Source organism: Maniola hyperantus, chromosome 7 (assembly GCF_902806685.2).
Source record: "Maniola hyperantus chromosome 7, iAphHyp1.2, whole genome shotgun sequence".
Taxonomy (NCBI): domain Eukaryota; kingdom Metazoa; phylum Arthropoda; class Insecta; order Lepidoptera; family Nymphalidae; genus Maniola; species Maniola hyperantus.
Window position 1 is genome coordinate 10015881 of NC_048542.1, and position 25065 is coordinate 10040945.

Here is a 25065-nt window from a genome sequence, read left to right on the forward strand (position 1 = left end):
TATCCCAACCTCTGTCGGATGAGGCTAGGGTTCTGCTATAGCAGTAGTAGAAAAGAAGGCCTTACGAAAGTAGGTCGTTTAATAAATGTAGATGCCTTACGGAGTGATATATTCTTCTTAAATTAAAGATAGTAAAAAAATACAGAAGCGCAAACCTGGTAACGTTTATGTTTACAGCATGCTCCCACCCTGCGTCAGCATAATGTGCTGGGGCGTACTGCAAGGCATAGTGCTTTGCGTGAGCTCGAGCTTCGCGCCAGGATACCACTGCAGTTCGGGATCGGACAGACTCAACGCGCAGTTCTGATGGAGGGGTTGGTGGTTCTGTAAAATTTTACTGATTAAAAACACAACCAAAGAAACCACTGAAGAAAACACTCAACTATACATACCTACAAAATTAAAATATAGGTACGGGGATTGAAAAGTAAAATAAACGTTATTTATAACTCTGACCTGCCTATTTGGTTGAATATTTATATAAATCATAAAAAATATTGCAAGACAAGCAATTTGTTTTTATTAAACTTACTCAGACGTTTATTTTCAAACTATTTGACCAATTTGAAATTTTTTTCACCAAAACTTACCTAAAATAGTAAGAAAAATGTTGAAAGTAGCAGCGCCATAAGGATTACTGGCACGACATTGGTAGAACCCTGCATCTACCGTCTCAGAGTATTGGATGCTAATGGTACTTGTGAGGCCAAGAGCAGTCTTTGTTTCCGAGTGCTTTGCCCTGAAAACAAAGTAGATTAAATTATGTAGGATAATTATCTTAATACGTTTTTATTTTGGAGAAGATAACATCGCTGAGAAGACCATATAAAAATAAAAAGAACGCTCCAAAATAGCATCTCAACGGAATAATAGTGAAGATGAGCCGAGTTTCTCCCATATTTTATTTACCTGTGACTTTGAAAATCTAAGTTGTTGCCATCATGAGCCCATACTATCCTTATAGGATCATCACCGAGCGCTCGACACTCCAACGTGACTGGATGTCCGAGCCGTGACGTCACATTGGTTGACGAGATTTCAAAATGAACAGGTTCTGAAACAGAGCTTTTAAAATTAGAAGGTAAAAATGTTACGGGTGAAGCAAAAAACTCTGTTATTATGCTTAAATGTATCGCACCAAAACTTTATTTCTTAAAGTTCTTAAGACTGAGAAGCAGTGAAGCTTTACAATTTGAAATGCAGCAGCATTCGGAAGCCAGTATTCGTCTTCAGGCGTAGTAAAAGTTTTACGAGTACGATAGATATTATATGATAATATATAAAGTCACAAAATAAACATTAGGGTACCGACTGTTAACGCTCATCCAGACGGTCTTGCTGAGTGGTGTGCCTACTCCATTTTCCACATTACAGGAATAGAGACCCTCGTCAGTGAGAGATACTTCTTCAATCACAAGAGTTCCGTTAGGCAAGCTGAGGATGCCACCGCCAGCTAACTCAAGAACTGGTTGCCAGGTTCCTAATAGAGCTGAAAATTAGGTAAAGAAGTAAAAAATGTAACATTTTCAAAATCAAGTAAAAAATTTAAATACCACATGAATTATTGAAGCCAATGTAGCAAATCAGTACCCTTATTATAAATGCGAAAGTGTGTTTGTTTGTTGGTTTATTGGTTTGTTGGTTTGTTGGTTTGTCCTTCAATCACGTCGCAATGGTGCAACGGATTGACGTGTTTTTTTGCATGGGTATAGATAAAGACCTGGAGAGTGACATAGGCTACTTTTTATCCCGGAAAATCAAAGCGTTATAATATAATCTCAATGCTAATAAGAACAGAAACATATTAAGCGGAAAGTCATGGTAGCATTTGTGAAATTTCAGGGAAACACCATATTATCAGCTCTGAGATCGGCACAAACAAAATGATGAAGAATCTTGCTAGATTTGTTTTTGGTTTAAATCATACCATCTTTTTTCATCCAGTGAACCTGGGGTTGAGGATATCCACTAGCACTACATGATACTGTGCCTCTTCTTCCCAAAAGTAATGACGAGTTGTTGGGCTCCTCTAACCATTTTGGTGCCACTAAAGAAGAGAAACAAGGAGATGGTATTTCATTTTATAATTTATAAAATATACTAATACTTTATTAAAAACTAAACAATGCATTACGGACGTTAACAATTTTATAATTTCCAATTACCTTTAATGTAAAGTTCCGTAGATCTGTTAACTTTAGCAACGTGATTGGAAGCGACACATGTGTATGTGCCACAATGTTCTAATGAAACTTTTTTTATAACTAGAGCACTAAATAGCTCTGAACTTCTCTCTACTACCTAAAATGAAACATGTTTTACAATTTTATATTAAGGAATTTTCACAACTTACAGTTTCAATTTACATTCTTTGGATCTCTCAGAGTAAAGAAAGTATCAAAAGTTTTAAAAGAGAATTTATTGAAACTTACTTTTAAGCTACTCGGTATTCTCTTTCCATCTTTCAACCATTCAAAATGTATCGGCAAATCTCCGCTTCGGACGTTGCAATAAATATTTACTATTTGACCCTCCTGAAGATTATTACCAAGTAGAAGGTCTTCTAGAATCGGTGCTTCTATCACTTGTATTTCAAATGCTCTTCTAGCCATTTCACCTGAAGGCGATGTTACTATGCAGGTGTATACAGCACCACTGTCTTCTTTACTGACTTCTGGTATTGTAAGTATTCCGTGCACATTGACAATACTTCTACGTGTTTTCTTCTTTGGATGGCTTTGGCTTCGTTTGTACCGACTTTGAAATAAGCTGTTTGAATTGATTGTTTTGCCCTTGTGTTCCCAGTCTATTTTGCTGTAATAATATTATCATGCTATTATTTTTAGTACTTAAATGATTTTGTGGCATAAATTATCTTCTTCTCAGTTTTGCTGCATAATATTGTTAAATCTAGCATCACCACCGTCATCATCATTACTAACCGATAGACGTCCTCTGCTACGACTATTATCCAGCAGAGGACGTCTAGCGGTCTTGCGCCGCCTGAATCTAGCATAACTTCATGTAATAAAACGCCATAATATTAAAGTACCTTATAGGATATCCGTAGAAAGGGCACCTTAAATTTATTGGTTCTCCGCTTTGTACTTTAATTGGGGGCAATGATCGAATATATGGAGGTCCTGAAAGTAAAAGACCATAAATGAAACGTTAAGGCTTTCACAACGGTAGACTAAAATGCCATAATGAAGAAAATCTTCTGATTTGTTCAATTTGCAAATAATATCATTTCGATTATCCCTGGAACATATAAATTTATAAAAATTGAGAGCTTGGCAGATCTAAATAAATCTATCTAAATAAATTGTCATCTGATATTCATTATCCATTAAGAGCCAACCGGAATCAAATTGAGTATATATATTATTATGAGGAATATGAATATGAATATTTACGATACGCAAAGCTAAAACCAAAAGCTAGAAATTTCATGCTGAAGCTATTCTGATAATGTACTTACTTATAGATTAAAATATACAAATAATACTCGTTGTAAAAACCCAAACTTCAGGGATTTTGCAACGTTGTCTCTAGATTTTTTATCTTACCATAAACATCAAGCCTGTTTTCATGAGTGGCAGAATGATCTCCTTCTTTCGCCGTGCAGGAATATAGGCCACCATCTTCTACTCTTACTCTAGTAATGTTCAGTTGGGCCACGACTGAGTTGTCAGATGTCATGACTTGGCCTAATGCGTACCTATAGATAACAATTTTTTCATTGAGTTATAGGCTTGCGCTTGACGACAATCATGACTGAGAAACAGAGCAATAATGTGGTCTAGGTTGGTTGTACATTCGTATATAAGTACATGATGGATAGAATCACAAAGTTACCTTGGATCAGTATTACTAGACATGGTGACGCCGTCTCTCTCCCATACGAATTGTGGTGGTCTGTCTCCCGTCGCAGAACATTGCATGCTGATCTGAAAGCCCAAACATTTTGTACGTCAATTGCTTAAGGTAACTATGAACTACAAAGTTCACATCATAAGCATAACTTTGCTTATGTGTGTTTCGCTTAGTATATTAATTATTTCATCCATGCACCCTACCATGGGCTGAATATTTTATTTCATCCATGCACCCTACCATGGGCTGAATATTTTATTTCGTACATGATAGGGTGAAACAAGTGAGAATTGAACTATTTTTGAAGATTACAACATCTATTGAGAAAAGGTGGAAACCATATTATCTTTACATAGTATAAAACAAAGTCGCTTCCCGCTGTCTGTATGTATGAACTCTACTACTACTACTACGCAACGGATTTTAATGCGGTTTTCACCAATAGATACAGTGATTCAAGAGGAAGGTTTATAGGTATAGTTTTAGTCTCAAAAAATTAGAGATTCCTAGGAAAATTGAAATCTCACTGACACCACATTAGTATTTACACTGCACCCATGCGAAGCCGGGGCGGGTCGCTAGTTATGAAAAAAATCAACAGAAGGGTATTTGTAAAATACGAGAAGATAAAATACTGTAGAAGAGATAATAGGAAATTTATATTGTTGGGCAGCTACTTACATCACCACCAGGAGTGACAGTTCTCTCAGTGAAGTGATGTGTAATGATCACTCGATTGTCTGACAATCCTCGCCGTATTCTTTTTCTTCTGTCCAGACCTGCAAAGGAAAAGAAATTTCTCTCTCAATTATTTCTTCGCTTGACTACATTAATATCTGATATGTGCCTCAGGCTGTTGTACCTAGTAGGTGTGGTACGGAATTGGAAGTAGGACATGGTAAATATTAAACTTCACAATATCACCTATCCTCAAACGGTTATATGACTGAATATCACCGAATGCATCACATACCAACTGCCAAACGTAATTACGGGATACGGAAATGGACAGAGGTTGCTAGGCAGCCATTAGCAATTTCAGGCAGTGGCACAAATGTTGGACACGGGGCAGATGACCGTAATAATATCACGATATCACGATATATTTGATCTTTAATTTCCTATACCTATTCAAGATGTGTATTATTTTTTATAGTTTATACGTGAAAAAATAATTAAGCAAATGACATTGTCCAGCTCAGGGCTCCGTAGGTAGGTTTGTACCTCAGAAGGAGAAAAAAGAACCCTTATAGGAACAATTCGTTGTCTGTCTGTCTACCTGTTTCTATCTGTCAAGAGCCCTTAAGGGAATCAAAATCTATAGGGTACGTTCCGTTGACTTAGAATCATGAAATTTAGCAGGTATAAGTAAAAGGAAAAATCCGATAACCATGAATTTGTAGTTCCTTCCTTACATCACAAAAAAATTAACAGTTGGTACGATGGTGCGGAACCCTTCGTGTGGTGAGTACGACTCGCACTTGAACTGTTTTTTTTTTATCCTAAACATAAAACAATTTTATTGTTATTTACGGCCACGGCTATAAAATTAAAAATCGTATCCATCTAATAGAAAAATGTGGTGATTAGTCCAGTGGTCCAGCACTTTAATCAAAATTGTTTAAACTTTAAATAATTGTCCAGCACTTTAATCAAAATGATGTTTGCAAACTGCTGAAAACTTTAAAAACTAATAAGGGAGCGGGTAGTGATGGCATTCCACCTGTTTTTCTAAATAAGTGTGCTATCAAGTTAGCTATACCGCTCTCCATAATTTTTAACCTGTCCATTAATGTCTTCAGCAGTTTCCCTGACAAATGGAAAGAAGCACATATAGTACCCATACACAAAAGCGGATCAAAAACCCAAATAGAAAATTATCGACCTATATCAATCCTGAACGTGATGAGTAAGTTATTTGAAAAAGTGGTCTACAGACATATACGCCCCATTATAACTAGATCTATTCCATATGAACAGCACGGTTTCATGAAGAATCGTTCTACCGTTACAAATTTGGCTGTTTTCACGGATTACGTACTACAGAGCATGGACGACAGATGTCAAGTGGATGTGGTCTACACGGACTTCGAAAAAGCATTCGACCGTGTAGATCATGTTATCCTACTTCAAAAACTAAGTGTACTTGGCATAAATGGGAGCTTGCTCCGGTGGTTCACTTCATACATTAAAAACCATATGCAAGCAGTTGTCTTGGGTAGTGCTAGAAGTGACTTCGTGACTATACCCTCAGGAGTACCTCAAGGGTCCATTCTAGGCCCCCTTTTATATAACGCCTATATATTTGACATTGGAAGCTGCTTCCACTATGCGCAATACTTAATGTTTGCGGATGACAAAAAAGTTTTCGCCAAAATACGTTCCATTGAAGATTGTTATAAATTACAAAAAGACCTCAATGCCTTGACAGAATACTACGCAAGGAACAGGATCTCAGTTAATGTTAAAAAGTGCCACCATATAACTTTGACTCGTAAAATAAATATAATTGAATTTGACTACATAATCAATGGCACAAACTTACCCAGAGTGACTACCGTTAGAGATCTGGGTATCCAAGTTGATACTAAACTTTCAATGGATGTCCATATTGATAAGGTAGTAAATAGAGCTTACAAACAATTGGGTTTCATCAAACGGGTAACCCGTTCTTTTAGTAATGTGGAATGCATAAAAACACTTTACTTCGCGTATGTCCGGAGTATTCTAGAATATGCGTGTAATATCTGGTCGCCTCAATACATAATATATGCCCATAGGCTTGAAACCATACAGAGGCAGTTTCTTAAATACTTAGCTTTTAAAGACTTTAAAAAATTTAATAGTTATGAGGAAGCGTGTACTCACTACGGTATCGGCTCACTGGAACATAGAAGGGAACAATGTGATATGTTGTTACTGCAAGCAATTTTAACCGGCTCAATCGATTGTCCTAGCTTACTCTCAGCCTTTTCATTTAATGCTCAACCTTTAAGAACGCGTCACACGCGCCTTCTAAATGTTCCCAAATCTAACTCAAATTATGCGCGAAATTCTATAATTCCACGCTTGGTACGTACTTATAACAATCAGTTCGCTGAGTTTGACTTATTTTACCTATCAAACAATAAATTTAAAAAGGAATTAAGAAACTATCATCGTAAAACAAAAAAAAAGTAGCTAACATCTAAATATGCATGCAATCATACACTCCCATTTACACACACACACACATGCACACACGCTCACACATACTCATAAGCACACACTCACACACGCATACACACACACATACAATCATACACACACTGTTGTAATTTTATTTTATTATTGTATATACCTACATTTATTCTAACTCTATTCTGTTAAAATAGTTTAATTATAATTTTAAGTAATCTCTTTTGGCCTTCTGTTATACCTAGATTTAAATTTAAATAATAATTATGTATTTACGCTGTTGATTACTTTCAAATAAACAAAAAAAAAAATAAAAAAAAAAAATAAAAAAAAAAAAAAATAATAATTCGATACCAAAAAACTATTAAAGAGTTAAAAATGAAATCACACCGGTCCTCATTCATTACCAACCGTAACAAGCAATCTGACCGAGAAATATAATTATACAGGACGGGATTGCAATTTTCCATGGGTTAAACTCGCGCATGCCTTTAGGCCAGATATAATTTATTGTGAAACTAGTTGGCTCACCCGGCCTTCACACGAGTACCAACGCTGTTTCGTTGTCGTCGTCGTGAAACCAGGGCTCTGCCTGAAAATCAGCGCTGCAGTACCTAGTCAAATACTGCGCATCACGCTGAGGCAATAGCCCCTTCAGCAACAAGACATAATTTTTGTTTTTAGTACTTTTTGGTCCGTAATTTCAAGTTTACTTAACCCTTTTCTTGACTTTGTAACACCCGTGATACATCATATTTAAAAAAATGATGTTGCTTCAAAACCTGATTTATCGTAACTTTTATACATGAAATGTGATCAGAATTTAATTAAGAATAAGATAAAAATACAAACCTGAATCTTATGCATCATTTGGGTTAATTATTGCAAAAATGGCGTCGCGCAAGCACGTTGGGTTTCGACTACACGTGAATTTTCGTTTATTATTTTAATATTTATGCATATTTTTTAGAGTATTGGTATACATTGACTAAAAGAAGTATCAATAGTTATCTTGTGATAAGATTTTTAGAGATATTGAGCCGTGTTTCTTGTTCATTGATCATTAAACTGCGATGTATCATATGTAATACGTTGCCAAGTCAATAGTAATCTGGAGTTCAATTGCATTGTAACAAATATGATACATTACAAACTTAGGGAAAATATTTTTGCTAAGATTTAAACATACACTAGTGGAATTTTATGGTGAAAGACGGCACCTCTTGTTTAATAATAATGGTATGGCTTAGCTTTTTGTTAATTTTATATTTTTTATGCAAAACTGGCAATCCTTTTTCAAGATTTGTAATATATTAGCACTAATTCAATCCACAAATGCATGTTCTGATGATAATTATGAGAGAAATGTTGAAGAGCGCAGTTCAAAAATTACAAGAGCCTAGAAAAGAAAATCAGGTTTTTCTAAAAAGAACATTTCGTGTTAGGAAAGGAAAAGTAAAAATTTTAACATTCAAGTCAGAGAAAAACAAAGAGTTCAATCACTAGGTTCTTGGATCTTTTTTGGCAAATAACCCCAAAAAAGTGTCATGGCCATTTCAATTTTTTTTCTAACAATATTCCACACAATATACAGGCAAATAAATGCGTTAATGTGTCCTTACAGGAAGTTTGAGGTAATGTGGCGATTGAACTCATGATAGGAATTATCAGATTGGATCGAATTAGGATAAAAATTTGAGGATTTCTATTGTAGGAAACATCATGCCGCTAAAAGTATCAACTAATTAGAAGGTATTTTCATTTAGTTGATAATGATAATGGATACACATATCATAAAATAAGACCAGCACTAGATATGGTAAGAGCAAATTGCTTAAAATGTGAAAAAGAATAGAAGTTTAGTATCTTCGAAATGATAAAGGTAAAAAAGCCAGATCCTGTAAACAATATACGAAATGAAAACCATCAAAATGTGGGTTTAAGAGGTATACACGTGCTATATAACCGTATTTTTTATTTCTATCTAATTTGGCAATGTATCATATATGATACATGTTTTTTCCAAAAAACTACAAGCATTGGATTTTTCATTTTATTTTTCCCTACTTATTTACGTAAATTTAAAGCAAAGTATGCGAAAATTATTATAAAAACAATACTTTTTTTCTCTTGCCAAGTTAAGGGCTAGTTTTAAATTTGGAATTTTTAACATTTGTTTTTTTTTTCTTGTACCTATTGTTTTGTGAGCTGAATAAACTTTTAATTATTTATTTATTTTAGTATTTATTAGTACTTAAATAATGATTTTTATGGCTAGATTATGCCCGCAACACCACGCAATTCTAAAAAAAATCCGTGGGAATTTTTTGATTTCCCATTCGGGATAAAAAGTAGCGCGATGTCCATCTTCGGAATGCAAGCTACCTCTGTACGAAATTTTGTCAAGGGTTTTTTGGTGTGTTTTTGTATATTGACTCATAAGTCAATTCACAAAACGATAATGCGGTTTCCGTGTTTTACACAACAGATACCATTTCCATTACCTTATTTACCTAGATTTCTGTGGTAGGCAGGTACCTACTGAAGTAGGCTTTGTTAGAGAAACCGCTTTAATTTTATATTTTTCTCAGCATCACACCGTTTTACATCAAAATAATAGGTATGTACCCGACGATGACCCGAGTCAAGTTTTGAAGGTCTCCAATAAAAATGTCCGAGTTGATATAATTTTAAAAAGCTATTAGTTTAAAAATGAAATCGTACCGGGCCTTATTACCCACCCTCGTTACAGGCAATCTGACCGGGGAATAAAATTATAGGGGTCAGATTGCAATTTGCCATGGGATGAACAGCTTCTTCCAGTAACTAAATATAATGGAAATAGGTGCGTTCCTTGTTTATTAAAATGAAATCTAAACATGAACTGCTTATTATACTAATATATAATAACTGCTTTACTTGGCATATCAATTATATTTTCTGTAACTTGCCTTTATTTGCAGTTACTATGAAAATAGTATTATAGAGCAAGTACCTACGGAGTGATAAAAGTTTTTCATATCAGATAATTTCCCTGACGGAGTGGTGATCTAGGTTCATTTTTTGGCCACGTTGCCTAAATCAGGTATTAATAATTTTATTTAATTGTCTTTGATCTGGTCGGTGGGAGGAACACAATATACTATTGTGATTTAGCACTCTACGGTGCTGAGGAGTGTGGGAGTAACCGAGTAGGGGTATAGGTTTATTAAAGTACAATACCCGTTTGAAGTTAACCCTATCCCATACCTGATACCCCTTAGATATTATTATTTTTCTTAAAACCAAAAACAGCTAACAGCTTTACTGCCAAAATTCTTTAGCGGTGTGTCTACACACATCAGATATATTGTACCTACTATTTCATTACTTACCAGTTGCGGTGAGATCGCAGTCAAGGGACAAATGAACTTTTTTCGCGATGAAAAGCTTTCCGAATAACATGTTAATTTGTACAGCGAGACCTTAAAAACTTGAAATAAACAGTTCTATAATTTATACTCCCAGTTTAATACACCTGCGAATTGCATTGGCATCCCTGTTAGTGCAAGTAATGACATCTAATATCATTAGTCTCCCATCAGCCCCGAGAGACGCTATCGGACGCAATCAGTTGCCATAATTAAACTTGCGCGACTCCCGATATGGCTACTTGGGATGATTCAATGTTAATTAAGTAAATTATTTGCCAATTACACTAATTATTAGTATAATCTGTTATGAATCTTGTTTGAATTACAAGGCAGTGCGTATAGACGGAGTGGGATGAGGTTGAGTCTTTTTTTGATAAATTATTATAATTTATCTACTAATAATAATTATGAACGCTCCTCAGTTCTGCTGCTGTCTGGTGCACAAGCGTAAGAGGACAATATAGAAAATGGTTTTTAGACAGCAGAAGTGCGAACTGCCTAATCTTGGGCGCCGTCCTATTGTCATCGCGATGTCATGATGATGCGATGCGATTTCATCGTGCGATGAAATACAATATGGACGCATCGCATGATCGCGCAATCTTCAATAAGACATTCAGTAGAACACAGTTTGTTTGAACGCACGGGACGCGCGATCATTTTTGTCGGACGCACGCATCATCGCACGAGCGATGACGATAGGACGGCGCCCTTTGCAATAATCTAATAGATATTTATTTTCCATCTCATTCCATTCCATTAGCCTGTAAGTATAGCCTGTAGGACATAGACTTTTCCAAGAGCGGCCTTCCAATATTTATATGTAGAAAGTGCGATTCGCATTGTTAGGTACCTATTTGTTAAACGGATCCGTGTAAGCTGCTTCACACTTCCATTCAGCAGAAGGAAATAAATAGCGGCTATAAATAATCTGCCCACGACACCGGTCGTGTCGAGAGGTCTTAACTTTGCAGCGATTGAACGTGGTCGTGTATCACACCGTTTTGTAACAAATGACATTAAATTATTTTCTCTAGTTCCTTATAAAAGAAGTATCGTACGTACCTATAAAATTTTCTGTCTGGAATGGGATTCCTAATTTTAAAAATACTTACGTAAAAATCGTTTCAGTAATTACTCGTAAAAATACAATTTATGTAATAGCTGATCTCATTTAAATATGAATCGTTAAAAGGAGAAATTGAATGAACTACATACCATCAACGTATGTATAGGTCAAGACGTATGTGAGGTTTCGGATATAGGTTTTGAATAGAATGTAGACCTCCCATAAGAAAAGATTATTTAGAAGTTTCATCCGAGTGAAGCCTGGGCCACATAGGCAAATATCGTAACCTTTCTTGACTTTATTTCATCGATAGGGCACCATCACTCGATAGAGATCCTTGTAATGAATACCTACTATCAATTTAGTAACGGTGTAATAACAGGTCACGTTTATTATTATCCCTTTGTCCTTTCGCACTTCCTGTGTTTTGTTTAGGAGAATCGCCCTAAAATGAATTATGGAAACCTTTGCCTGGCGATTTTAAATAGCCACATTATTTAGGATTTTTAGAACACTCTTGAGGATTATCTCTCACAGTATCTACCGAGAGACGAGGCCTACGCAGCGGCTGATTTATCGATCATTTGGTCGTACGAAGTCAGATGCGACGGCGCGGTGTATGAACTATACATTCATTATTTATTATTATTATTATTTATTTATTATTTAATTAGAACGGCCATAAAGCCAATTACACTAATTAAACTACGAGTACAAACTAACATAAACATACATACAAAAATTGTTAAAATTATAAATTTTAAAAAGCAAAATTATAAATTTTCACAAAAGTGCAAAATCTGACCCATGAGGTCAGCCCATTTGTCAGCAAATATGTCACTGCGAGGGGACTCCTTCAGCAGCGCGTTGAGCGCAGCCAAAGTGCGCGGTATGGGTGACCTGGAGCGCGCTACCGTGCGACTAAACGGACTTATGAAAAATCATGCAATTGTTTAGTCAGCTTATCTTGTTTCTCGCGCAGAATGAGAAAACAGTACCTACCGCTCAAAAACAGTGATGATTACCAGTAATAGCTAAATCTTACATTCTGTAAGCGTAAATGATTGTTTTAAAATAAAATTTCAAGTTTTCAATTATCTTACCTCTTCTGGAGTAATCATTGATTAAGTGTGACGGCATTGATTTGTACCTGAAAAAAGTAACAACTATTATTATTACGGTTGCTAAAACCTGAAACAAATACTATGATGGAAACTGCACGACACTGAACGGTTCCTTCCACGTTGGTAACCAATTTTCGTAACCAGCGTGCGAACGAGCGTGTAAAACATAGTTTTAGAGGAGTCTTTTCGTACTGTGCTTCAAACAAATGTACCTATGGTGGAGCTGTCATTTGAATAGAGAACTTTGCCTGATTTCCGTTACAATATTTTAGTTTCAAAGTTCATCATGATCAACCCATCCGGCTCACTACTGAGCATGGGTCTTCTCTCAAGGTTAAGGCCATAGCCTACCACGTTGACCCAGTGCAAATTGGCAGACTTCACACACTTTTGAGAGCAGTATGGAGAACTCTCAGGCATGCAGGTTTTCTCACGATTTCTCACTTTCACCGTTAAAGCAAGTGATAGGTATATAATTGCTCAAAATGCACATAACTCCGAAAAGTTAGAGATACGTGGGATCGAACCCCCGACGTGAACGTGTATACGAAATTTCATTGAATAAGTAGGTAGAATAATTAATTTTCAAATGAGAACAAATCTACGTTTGTATCGAGAAAGCTGGGAACCGCGCTGGGAACCTTCTCTTAATTATTTTTGATGATAATTATAAAACTCTTGTATTAGAGCAAAGCCTATAATACTAGAGAGCTGAAACAGAAATAGTATCGCTTTCATTCGATTCGAGTCCCAAGAGAACTCGGTAACCTAGTTTTCGATATGAAAGAGTGACTGAAGAGTTGAAGACCTATCAATGAATATCTCAAATCGCTTTAAAGTTGAATAGATGTGTGCGTATTCTTCGCGATTATCTTCTCGATATTAAGGTCTAGATGTCGATACATTCTTGCAACATGTGAAAATATGACTATATCTAAAATAGTGCCATGATCATAAACAAAAATACGTAACAAAATACGAGTAAGTAGGTAAATGTCTCGAGTTTTTGGTCAAATAAAATGTCTCGTATAAATTCCAAAATCACACGTAGGCAGATATTATTATCTCTGACGTAGGTAGGTTTCTATGCTTCAGGATTTTTAAAATTCCCCCCGAGCGAAATCGGGACGGGCAGCTAGTTCAAAAAGAATTTTACAAGTCCTTATGAACCGTTCATTATTACCTAATGATCAATATTTTTTCATTTTAATGAGGTGATCATGATTAAATTTAAACCTGAAGTTACATGAGTTCTAAACGTGTCCTAGTCTGAGGAGAAGTGGGATAAATCTGTTTAATTTTTGAATGCTATAGGTATATTAATTTTTATGAATGTTATTGAAGTTGCTAGTTTGTTAAAATAATTTAGTTTTAGACCGTTGCAATTAGTTCGCTAGTATACATACCTACAAAATAATATAATATACCACACCTATTTTATATTACTCGCACCTTTTCCTTATTCACGCCGCCGCTGTCACGATGAGAAGCCGAGTATCATCGTTGCATTCACGCCAAAAATATAATACAGCAGCTTGCTTGAGTGGTAAAGGTCTCTCCACAAGTCACGATTATCTAATAAGGCAAAATTCAGTCTAGTAGTGTCGTCATAATTATATTTTATTAGTCTTAATGCAAACAATGCTAGGGAGACTTTTTTACATTACCTACTTGATATATGATATATGATTATACCTAGATATATTTTAATATTTGTAGGCCATGAAGGCTTACATAATTATTAAAATATAATATCTAGGTATAATCTAAATAGTTCAAGACAATCCTACGTGCGATGCGTCAAGAATATAATATGTGTACCTACTATAACGACAGTCCCCCAGTTTCGCTCAGCGAGAGTATAGATCCTCTTTATTCTCTATGCCGGGGGAATTTCCGAAGGATTTCTGTACGAAATATCAGCTTTTTAGGTAAAAAGGTTCGGGCTGGCCGTTTTTTTAAAATAAAAATAGCGAGCAAACGAGCAGGCGGTCACCTGATGTTAAGTGATTATCGCCGCCCATGAACAACAGCAGCACTAAGGAACCGCCAATGCGTTGTCTGCCTTTCAGGAATCTGTTCGTCGTTACTGAGTCAATCAATAATTGAGTCAAGACTTTTGTTTTTATATATTTGGTTTGGCTATTTGCGCGTTTAACAATGAACATGCAAGCTGATTCGTTGCGTTGCCCATTCGAGTCAGCCCTCTGTCACCAGAGGAGGTAATTTTTTAACAGTGTATAAAAGTGCTAAAGATGTATGACATATGTAAAAAATGACTAAAAGATGATCGCAAAATTGTAATAAAAATATTCATACGAATTAATCGCAACAAAAATCACATGCATTATGCATTAGCCTTACGTTTTGAATAATTCATCCACATCTTCACGTACGCTTGATACAAGGCCACGTGGCGGAATGGGGAAGTCAAAATTTACATATTTAACTTAAGAACCCACTGGAGCGGTTTCAAAATTTGTTTGCGTGAACTTGCAATTTTTATGGTCGTATACGTATATTTTTTACAAGAAATAGTTTCTACCTACTAGGTAAGTAACATCGTTCTCTTTTCTTTTCCTCATTACATAATAGTATTAGGAGTTTTCTTCGTATATACTTATCGTAGTAATGTTTAGTGATTTAGTATTTTTCAAACCCGCAATGTATAGCGTGCAAAACTCGACTCAATGCCCCACCTACGACGCGACATTAACTCCGAGTTGCCTACTTACGCAACGGTTATTGACTTATAGGCCATCAGTCAGATGTTTCATTTGCAATATATCGTAAACTTTTACAAAACTATAGGATTTTTTAATATTTTTTTCGCATTTTATTTGTGGTATCATAATATTAGTAATCATCAGTACTATCACCTGTCTTCGTTTTTGCCAGCGTTCTGGTTACACCCTGTATAGAAAACCTACGAGTAGGTACTTACCTACCTACCTATGTCCAACCATGGATGGACGTACATCGGTCATCGACTGTTCATTACCGATGCGATGGACATCGGTGAAGACCGCGATATCAAGGGCGATGCCTAGATACCTAAGCAACATAGCCAACATATCGGACTATTCTTTGAATAATATTTTCTAGATATTAGCCAAAATTAGCATAAGGTTAGACTAATTAAGTTTTCGGGGTTTTCGTTTACATGAGAAGTTATGTGCTGTTCAATAAGCGCGAAACTTGTGATGGGACGCGACGTCGTGTGCAGCGAAACTTTCGCTCAGCGGAGCACGAATCTTGTTCCAACATGTCACATTTTGTACGTCAACTGCATTTTTTGTAACTGAAAAAGAATTTCTGTTTTTAATTGCTTTAATTTATTAAAATTGGTTTTTGATTTTTCTTAGGTAGGTATAACTTTCGGCCTGACATTACATTACCTTTTGAATTATTTATATTATTTACTTTGAATATCGTAGGAAATCTTATCCTGTCCTAAAAACAAAACTGCCCATGAATTTTTTCAAAAAAAATCTTACTTACGATACCCCATATAGGTAAGTACATCCAAATAATATGTGCAGGCCATCAATAATTAAAATACGCCAAGTGCGTATTGGCAGACTTCATACATAAATGCAGGTTTCCTCACGATATTTTCCTTCACCGTTAAGTGATATTTTTGATTGCTTTGAGTGCGTCTCCGGGATCGAACCTCTGACCTCCCGAATAGGAGACGGAGGTCTTAACTACTAGGCTATCACGGCCTTAGTCAATGTATGGCTGAAATCTAAGTCACAATCACAAACGATCTTCAAACCTATGTACGTCGAAGACCAGACGTCCAGCCACCATACCCATAAACACCTACGATCGCGAAAAAATCGGTCAACTGCGGCCAGAGAAATACTTAACACTTTTTTTTTATATACTGAACCACAAATTTTTCTGATTTCCCTTTACGTGTGCTATAAGACATTGTTACCTACCTTTCATGATTCTAGTTCAACGGAAAGTACCCTATTAGGTTTGATTCCCTTGACGGGTCTAGACAGATAGATAGACAACAAAGTGATCTATAAGGATTTATTTATCTCAGGAGAGACAGAACCCAAAAAATAGCAATTTCAGAACAGAGTTCTTAATAAGCCGAAAATATGTGACGCGACGCGCACCATACTCGCACGGCTTTTTGCTCAGCGGAGCGTGAGTCTCAGCAACATGTCATATTTTATTTCCTTTTAATTACTTCGTTAAAATGATAAAATTGTTTCTTGTTATAAATAATTAAGGGTTGTTTCTAACAACGACTATCGAGTCAGTTGCAATTTGTTTCGCTGATAATTTGCTGTGAAATAAACGATAATATTGAAACATTACGAAAATGTCTAAAAGCTAGTGCCCATAATGCATGCATAATATAAATACTAATAATGCCTTTTACTCAGCATTTACTATTTTACAATTCTTGATACCTACTTGTCGGAGTACCTACTACAAACTTCGTTTCGAACGAGGTGGTAGAATAGATACTGTACATTAAATTCATTATTTCACATTGATTCAATCAAATAAAGAATCTGTGATTTATTTATTGTTCGATTTAGAACCTACACTACTTCTACACGAGTATAAAAATTAATTGATGATTCATTAAAAAGGCGTGTGTGTATAAATGAATAAATTAATCATAATATTATTGTATAATTCCAATTATTATCTTTCAGTTTTTTTTGGACATGCGTTTAAGGTTTCCATGCAACATTACTTGCATTCAAAATAGACCTATGAATTTTCCATAAGCTGAAATCATGCGCTAGAAAACTAAAGTAGGTAAGTGATAGTGCGACAGAATAATATTATCTTAAACTATGGTGTTTCAGATGAAAAAAGTAAGCCCTGGCGACGAGACCTTTTAAGCTTCACCACTTACCATCGGGTGAGATCGCAGTCAAGTGCGAAAGCTATAAACAAAAAATACCTTCAAGGCAGCGACGCCCTGTTATAAAGAGCATTACGCTCGACAGAGCGTAAACTTTTCCAGCGCTCTATTTTATTATATTTCATTCCAGGTGCATTTTAATTTTCAATAATGTAGGTAGGTACCTACTATTTTTATGTCAGTTTAATATCAGCTGCGTATTTTGAAAAACCCTGGTTTATCTCTTTATTTATGTAAAAATACATTAGCTGTTTATAAGTTGCTAGATGATGCTCGCGACTTCTTCCACGTGGATTTAGATTTTGATGAGTACTGTATATTTAATTAAATATTCCGGTAAAATGTATAGTTACGTGTAAATAGATTTGTACCACAGAAATCAGAATAAGTATGTAAGGTAGAACTAGAAGTGTTAACAAGCGTCGAAGAACAGTATAGATTTAATCTAATAAATAAACAGTGACCCATCATTGTTTAGTATTATTTTAAAAGTAGACTTAATCACAAGTTTAATATACATTACTTTGTATATTAGAAATATTACATTCTTTTGAATTATTTTTTTCGTACATTTTTGTACGAGTGCATAATTGTTCTAATCCTACACGGATTAGAACAATTAATTTCAATTAAGTTCAACATCTGATACTAGGCACTTCTATTACCTTGTTTAGAGTTCTATGATACGCACTCTAAATCCCACGTCGACTAGTAATGTATCTAGTAGTGCAGTAGTTTTCCACGCCAACGAACTAGCAAATGGCGGAAGGGGCACGAGGCTGCCGGGATTTTCAATTATTGGACACGGTATGATAAAATAAGTCGGTGAAAAATATACCATCAAATTTTAGTTTTGGTACCAACCAGTAATGAGTGCATTTGACGATTCAAAAGTACTAGTAAAGTTTAATTGAATAAAAAAAAAATTTGATTTTAATTTTTGATTTTGATTAGAGAGATTTTGGCTTTTCCTGCCTTAAATCAATATCCCGTACTAGAAGTAGAGATACCGTCTGCAAATTGTAAAACAAGTACTTAGTCCAATTTGAAGACGCAACATATCTAGTGATTTGTGCAGGACTAAAGATTAAATACACAAGTTCGTATCAGATCTGTTTTTGATTAAGATGCGAAATCATACGCCTTCTGTTCAGATTAGACTACCTAGGTAGGTACTTATTTTACACGCACTACACTAAATAGGTAACTAGGTATTAACTATACACAAACTTGAATCATAATCTAGAATATGAAATGCTATTCCTATTCTACATCAATGTCCTTTAATATGTCTATCATTGTTTTTGGAAATTTCAGGAGTAGGTCACTCAATTTTAATTTTGAACATGACTTTTCGGATGAATTCAACGTAAAGTAACAATTTCTATCTTCTATAACCGGCTTCCAAAAAGGAGGTGGTTCTCAATTCGGACCGTCTTTGTTGTACCTATTCTACTCCCTCTACAACCTCTCGCACTGCCAAGGGTCACTGGTAGAGATCTCTCATGCAGATAAGTGCTTACCTGTCCACTTTTACTCACTTTTTCTCTTTTTTGTAAATGTTTTTGGTACAAATAAAAAAATTTAAAAAAATAAGTTCAAAACTTAGGGCTCAATGTTGAATTCGTACTTTTATTCCATACTAATATTATATATATATATATATATATATATATAAATAAGCTATATAGTATAATACGAAAGTGTGTCTGTCTGTCTGTCTGCTAGCCTTTCACGGCCCATCCGTTCAACCGATTTTGACGAAATTTGGTACACAGTTAGCTTACATCCCGGGGAAGGACATAGGTTACTTTTTATCCCGGAAAATTAAAGACTTCCCACAGGATTTTTAAAAACCTAATTTCACGCGAACGAAGTCGCGGGCATCAGCTAGTTACCTATAAAGATTACGTAACTTTTTATTTAACTCTATCTGCTTGCCACCTGGGTTTGACACCTGCATTAGGTTGAAAATCGAGATTAAAAATAATTATTTTTGTAAATTTATTTTCGCAAATGGGTGTCGAGTTCTAAGAAATCAATCAATGAAGAAATCACAGTATTAGTAGGTATAAAGCATAGTAACGGATAGAATAAGTAGTTCCCAGTAATATACACAGGATTTGTTAAAAGGTCAGGTTTCTTCCTACATTAATACCTGTCAGTCACAAGATTTATTCAAATGATTTTAATAAGCAACTACTTAGATGAAATAAAAACAACGTCAGCTAGAAAAATGCTAAAAATTACTTCATGTACAAAATGAGCAAAAGACTGGAAGATACCTTGATTAGATCTTAGATCTTTCAAACGCAAAATCGGTCAAAAATATAAAGCGCAATTTTAATTTAAGCTCGCCTACGAAACTCGCGCAAAGTTGGCGCGTGTTAATTTAGTCGCGAGACACATTTTAACAAGAAAAGTTTTATTACACAAACTTCGCCATAATAAAAACTTGACGCTTGTATATTCCAGAGTAAGAAGTAAGGACCAACTAGTCACTGAATCTAAATTCGTTCCTTTTTTGTTGATAAAAGATTTGCGGTTGACTACGATCTCACTTTATTGTATAAAAGTGATGAAACGGAATAGAAAATTGGCTGGTTCAAAAGTATTATTTTATTTTCTTCGTAGCATTGTAGGTAACTATCACGAAACGATGATAGTACGTGGCCTTGTTGCGACATATTGAAAAGTATGGTTTGGAACCCCCGTAGCTTTAGTTTTAAGTTTACATAATTAATTATCACCACTACGTCATTGCAAATTCAGCAATCGACAATCAGAAATTAGTGTATACAATAATACCCAATCTGAATAAATCGCTTGACGGCACGGCTTTGCCGAGGGTGTTAACTAGCCACGGCTAAAGTGTTCCACCAGACCAGACCAGAAATTTAGAAATCATAAAATTCCAAACCCCTGCCGGGAATCGAACCCGGGACCTTCCACTTTTAAGACAACAGCATATCACTGCGCCAGTGAGGTCGTCAATGAACCGTCGTTTCATGAATTTCTACGCGAATAAAAATATTTTCAGGTTAAGTTTGATGTTACTCGTCGACGAAAGTTACGCACGCCTAGTGTGTGCCACCTAATTTAGTCTCAAGACCAACTCTAACAAGAAAAGTTTGATTACAAAACTTGGTGCCGTAAATGAGATACAGATGTGATTATACGCAGTCAGTCGGAACTTTTCTTTCCTGTGTCTATATTAGACGAAGTACAAAATCATCATCATCATCATCATCATCATCATCATCCGATAGACGTCCACGGCAGGACATAGGTCTCTTCTAGGGAGTTCCACACGCCACGGTCTTGCACCGCCTGAATCCAGAGGCTCCCAGTGACTCATCTGATGTCATCCGTCCACCTAGTGGGGGACTTCCAACGCTGCGCCTTCAGGTGCGTGGTCGTCATTCCAGCACCTTGTGATCCCAACGTCTATCGGTTTTCCAAACCATTTTGCCCTGCTCATTGCCACTTCAGCTTCGCCACCCGTTGAGCTATGTCGGTTACTCTAGTTCTCCTACGCATATCTTCTCATTTCTGATTTGATCACGTAGAGAAACTCCAAGCATAATAGCTCTCTTCATCGCCCGCTGGGTGACTCTGAGCTTGTTGAGAGTGAAAGTACAAAATACGTAGCTGAAAATCGTGCGTGAAATCCTAGTCACGGAATTCAGCTGAAATGCAACTTATTGAAATACTTATGCAGACAAATCTTGCGGAGTTTTTACGGAATTTTACGATCTAAATTCCGCTCCAACCACAATGTGACAAATGCATATGAAATTTTCGTTATAGGCTTTGTAAAGTAGCACCTATAATTTTTGTATTCATGTAGACGAGTGGCTCATGCTTGTGTTTTAGTCGTATGGGTATAATTGAGGTATACTAATTAATGTGTGCGTTTGCTCGCAACTTGTTGGTCCAACATGCGTGCACACTTCGTAATGCCCATGTAAACGACGTAACCACACGAAGACGAGTCAAGTCTTCGTGAATTGCAAGAACTGTAACAAATACACTTTTCTTAAACCAGGCAGTCTCATACGTTAGAAAACCTAGTCCACCTAGATATGATGCTTTCCAAACATTTCAATGCGATACTTTGTAACCTGTCGCGTACCTACTAATAATAGGTGAAAACAATTGTAACACTTTTGGTTCCACATCCCATATATTTGGGCCCAATGATATCAAGTGCGGTGGACTGTGGAATCGCTCTGACGGCGCTGGCGAACGGAAAACATCTGCCGCGACAGACTGTGAGCGAATATATCGACGCCATTTATATGGAAATTTCTTTTGTTCAACTCTACATATTATATTAGATCTAAAAACTACATATAAATGAACTAGCTTATTCCCGCGACTTTGTCCGCGTGGACTACACAAACAAACCTCTATTTTACCCCTTTAGGGGTTGAATTTTCACAAATCCTTTCTTAGCGGATGCCTGCGTCATAATAGCTATCTGCCTGCCAAATTTCACCCAATCCGTCCAGTAGTTTGAACTGTGCGTTGATAGATCAGTCAGTGTGTCATCAGTCACTTTTTCCTTTTATATATTTATTAGATGACTTTACGTATTGTAATATTTGCAAAGCGGGCGGCATTTCATCATCATCATCATCAACAACTGACTTAGTCAGACTTTTTTGAAGTCTGTTAAAAATAAAACTAAGTTCATACAAAATCAAATAAAGGTCATTAAGGCCAATGAAATTGACAGTAATATTTGGGGAACCTTTATGAGCAAGAGATGCGAAATTATCTTGCAAACAAAAAGGTCGGACGGCAAATGAGACATAGCATTTGATTTCTGTTTTGGATCAGTTCGAGAAAACTTTTCTGAACTCCAGGACTATCCTAGGACGCGTTTGTATTGGCTTTTGTATCGTGGCAATGTAGCGCTTTTTTTTGACGAAATTCAATTACAACCCTATTGTAGATTGTGACTTAACCTTTTCTTATGGATAGGCATTGTGTATTCCTATTTCCTTCAATTATATCAACACAATATACTTCGGAATCTAGTCATGCTATTGTAATGTGTAAGTACCAAAGAAGCATTTGAAATCTCATATAAGCGGATACCGATGTGGATTGCTCGCATATAAAACATTATTTACCTCGGTGGTGTCGTCCTATATTTCCTTCGCAATATTTCTTCCCTTTGTAATGCGAGAAACAGAACACTGCACTGGTTCAATACTCCATGGTTTTCATGGTACAGCATGCAACCAAGAAAATATTGTCATACAAAATATATTTACCTCAGTATCTAGATTAGCTTATTTCCGCGATTTCGTCCGCTTGTATAATTTTTGCTAAAGATTCCGTTGGAGTTCCACATAATAATTTCTTAATGGGTTTCTTTCATTATAGATAAATAAATTCTCAAGTTTGTCGATCCTATACGCTTTGAGCCATGCGTTGATAATATGGAACTAGAAATCATAATATTTATTATTTGTTATATGTTGATATGTTAGTCAGTCAATTTCTTCTTTTATGTTATCAACCCATCGCCAGCCCACTTCTGAGCATAGGTCTCCTCTCCGAATGAGAAGGATTTAGGCCATAGTCTGCCACGCTGGCCAAGTGTGGATTGGTTGACTTCACACAGCTATGAGAACATTATGGACAACTCTCAGGCATGCATCTTTCCTCACCATGTTTTCCTTCTCCTTTAAAGGCAATAAACTTATATCAAGATTAAAACCTTGATTAAAGTCTAAGATTAAAGTCTCGAGAAATTAGAGACTCTTGCTCTAGTCAGGGCGTGGACACCCTCAAGCATAGAGTAAAGTATTATAATCATTAATTAGTTATTAACTTATCTGCAAGAGGGTTCTAGGGAACAAAAACAACGTACTATGAAAACTGCATGGCTTAGTTTGAGTTTTGGTTAAGTTGTACATTACTTAATGGGCATTGACGTAGGGACAGTAATTCATACTAATATTATAAACCATGCGAAACTGTGTCTGTCTGTCGGTCTGGCTGTCCGACTGTCTGTCTGTCTGTCTGTCTGTCTGCTAGCCTTTCACGGCCCATCCATTCTATCGATTATGACGAAATTTGGTATAGCGATAGCTTGCATTGAGCGTGCATTGCTTGATTTTTAAAAACCTAAATCCACGCTGACAAAGTCACGGGCATCCTCTTGTTGGATATAAGTTAAGTTACTGGATCAGAGTTTCATTACATACCCCTAACAGTCACATCCTACATATAATTGGCGCAGCCGACGGATAATTATGTCCAGTAAACCAATCAGATAAATGATAATTTTATCACGTCATCTCTCAATAATCTTATTGGCCGAAGCACACAATATATCCACTCCTTGCCGCTCCACTTCAGTTGAATAGTACATTGTTCCACGACGGGAGAAAGTGACCGATTAGTACGAGGGTGTAGTTTGAGGCCCGAGACCGTAGGCCGTAGGGCCGCAATACGCCCGAGTTAGGAATCGCACTTTATACTACACCTACGAGGAAAATAATAGGCAAATCAGTTAATTATTGAAGTTTATATTAAAATTTGTACACTTATTAAAGTACAAGGAATTTTTTTTGTTACTTAGTTATTAGATACTTTTTAGTCTTGTTTCGACAAACAATCGAAACATGACATAAAAAGTACCTAATATTTAGTATCAAAAATTAAAAAAAAGCACATTAGTAATGGAGTTTCATACAACTTTTCAGCCCGCTCTAGCACGTTAACAATGAAATTCCATACATCTTTTCAGCCCGCATATTTGTTTGACAGTAATGACGTACTTTGACTTTCGTTATGAGACAAACCAGAAGGTACTTTCCGAGCAGGTGTAGTATAAAAGTACTTATCCCTTAAACTCTTGGTTGCTCAAAATTCTTACCAGTGGCTTATTTTGGTAAGGGTGTGTCATAATTGACCAGCATGTAGTCATAATCATCAGATCACCATGACATTAAATACTTGATAATTTGATTTCAGCTTCAGTGATAATATTACGTTATTTCACACCTAAAATGTAGACTATAAATAAGTAAATTGTAATTGGCTGGCACCACAACGGTGTGTAATTTGAGGTTTTCACCGTGTTATTTATTGGTTATATTTAATTACGTTTTGATTTGATTATACGATGTAATTGTGGCAATTTTCATTTACATTAATTCTGAATTTCAACTTGTTTAATTTATGATAAATTCTGAACAGATTTTAGGTACCAAACGACTTTTTACTTATTTTGTTCTTCTATATAATAAATAAAATTGAGTGAATGTAATATTGTTTACTCAAAAAACATACTCGTTGCATATTATATGTAAAATAAATATTATGCCGAAGGTTGAAAATTATTTTTCCTTGTAAAGTTAATATTTGCGGAACGTTTCAATTTTGAAATAGTGCATGAAAATTGGTAAGTAAATATTTACATTTTACAACATTTTTTAATTTATTTAAATAGGAAAGAAATATTTATAAATAATCTACTTAAAA

General features: G+C 35.8%; 1 protein-coding gene across 4 annotated transcripts in view; it reads right to left on the minus strand.

Annotated features, from left to right (window-relative positions):
• The window catches only part of LOC117983484 (cell adhesion molecule Dscam2-like), a 157599-nt gene that overhangs the window by 14682 nt on the left and 117852 nt on the right, over positions 1-25065 (minus strand). For 3 of the 4 annotated variants that reach the window (XR_011236924.1, XR_011236923.1, XM_034970051.2), the window contains exons 8-19: positions 12639-12685; positions 4558-4655; positions 3859-3950; positions 3570-3721; positions 3053-3143; positions 2433-2814; positions 2166-2301; positions 1928-2047; positions 1313-1489; positions 910-1054; positions 591-739; positions 156-324 (exon numbers count right to left, since the gene is read on the minus strand). Coding sequence is in view for 1 of the 4 variants with exons in the window: in XM_034970051.2 (XP_034825942.2) it covers positions 156-324; positions 591-739; positions 910-1054; positions 1313-1489; positions 1928-2047; positions 2166-2301; positions 2433-2814; positions 3053-3143; positions 3570-3721; positions 3859-3950; positions 4558-4655; positions 12639-12685 (1758 nt within the window). In the remaining 3 variants the exon portion in view is untranslated. The remainder of the gene's footprint in view (positions 1-155; positions 325-590; positions 740-909; positions 1055-1312; positions 1490-1927; positions 2048-2165; positions 2302-2432; positions 2815-3052; positions 3144-3569; positions 3722-3858; positions 3951-4557; positions 4656-12638; positions 12686-25065) is intronic. The other variant, XR_011236925.1, reaches the window with a different exon arrangement.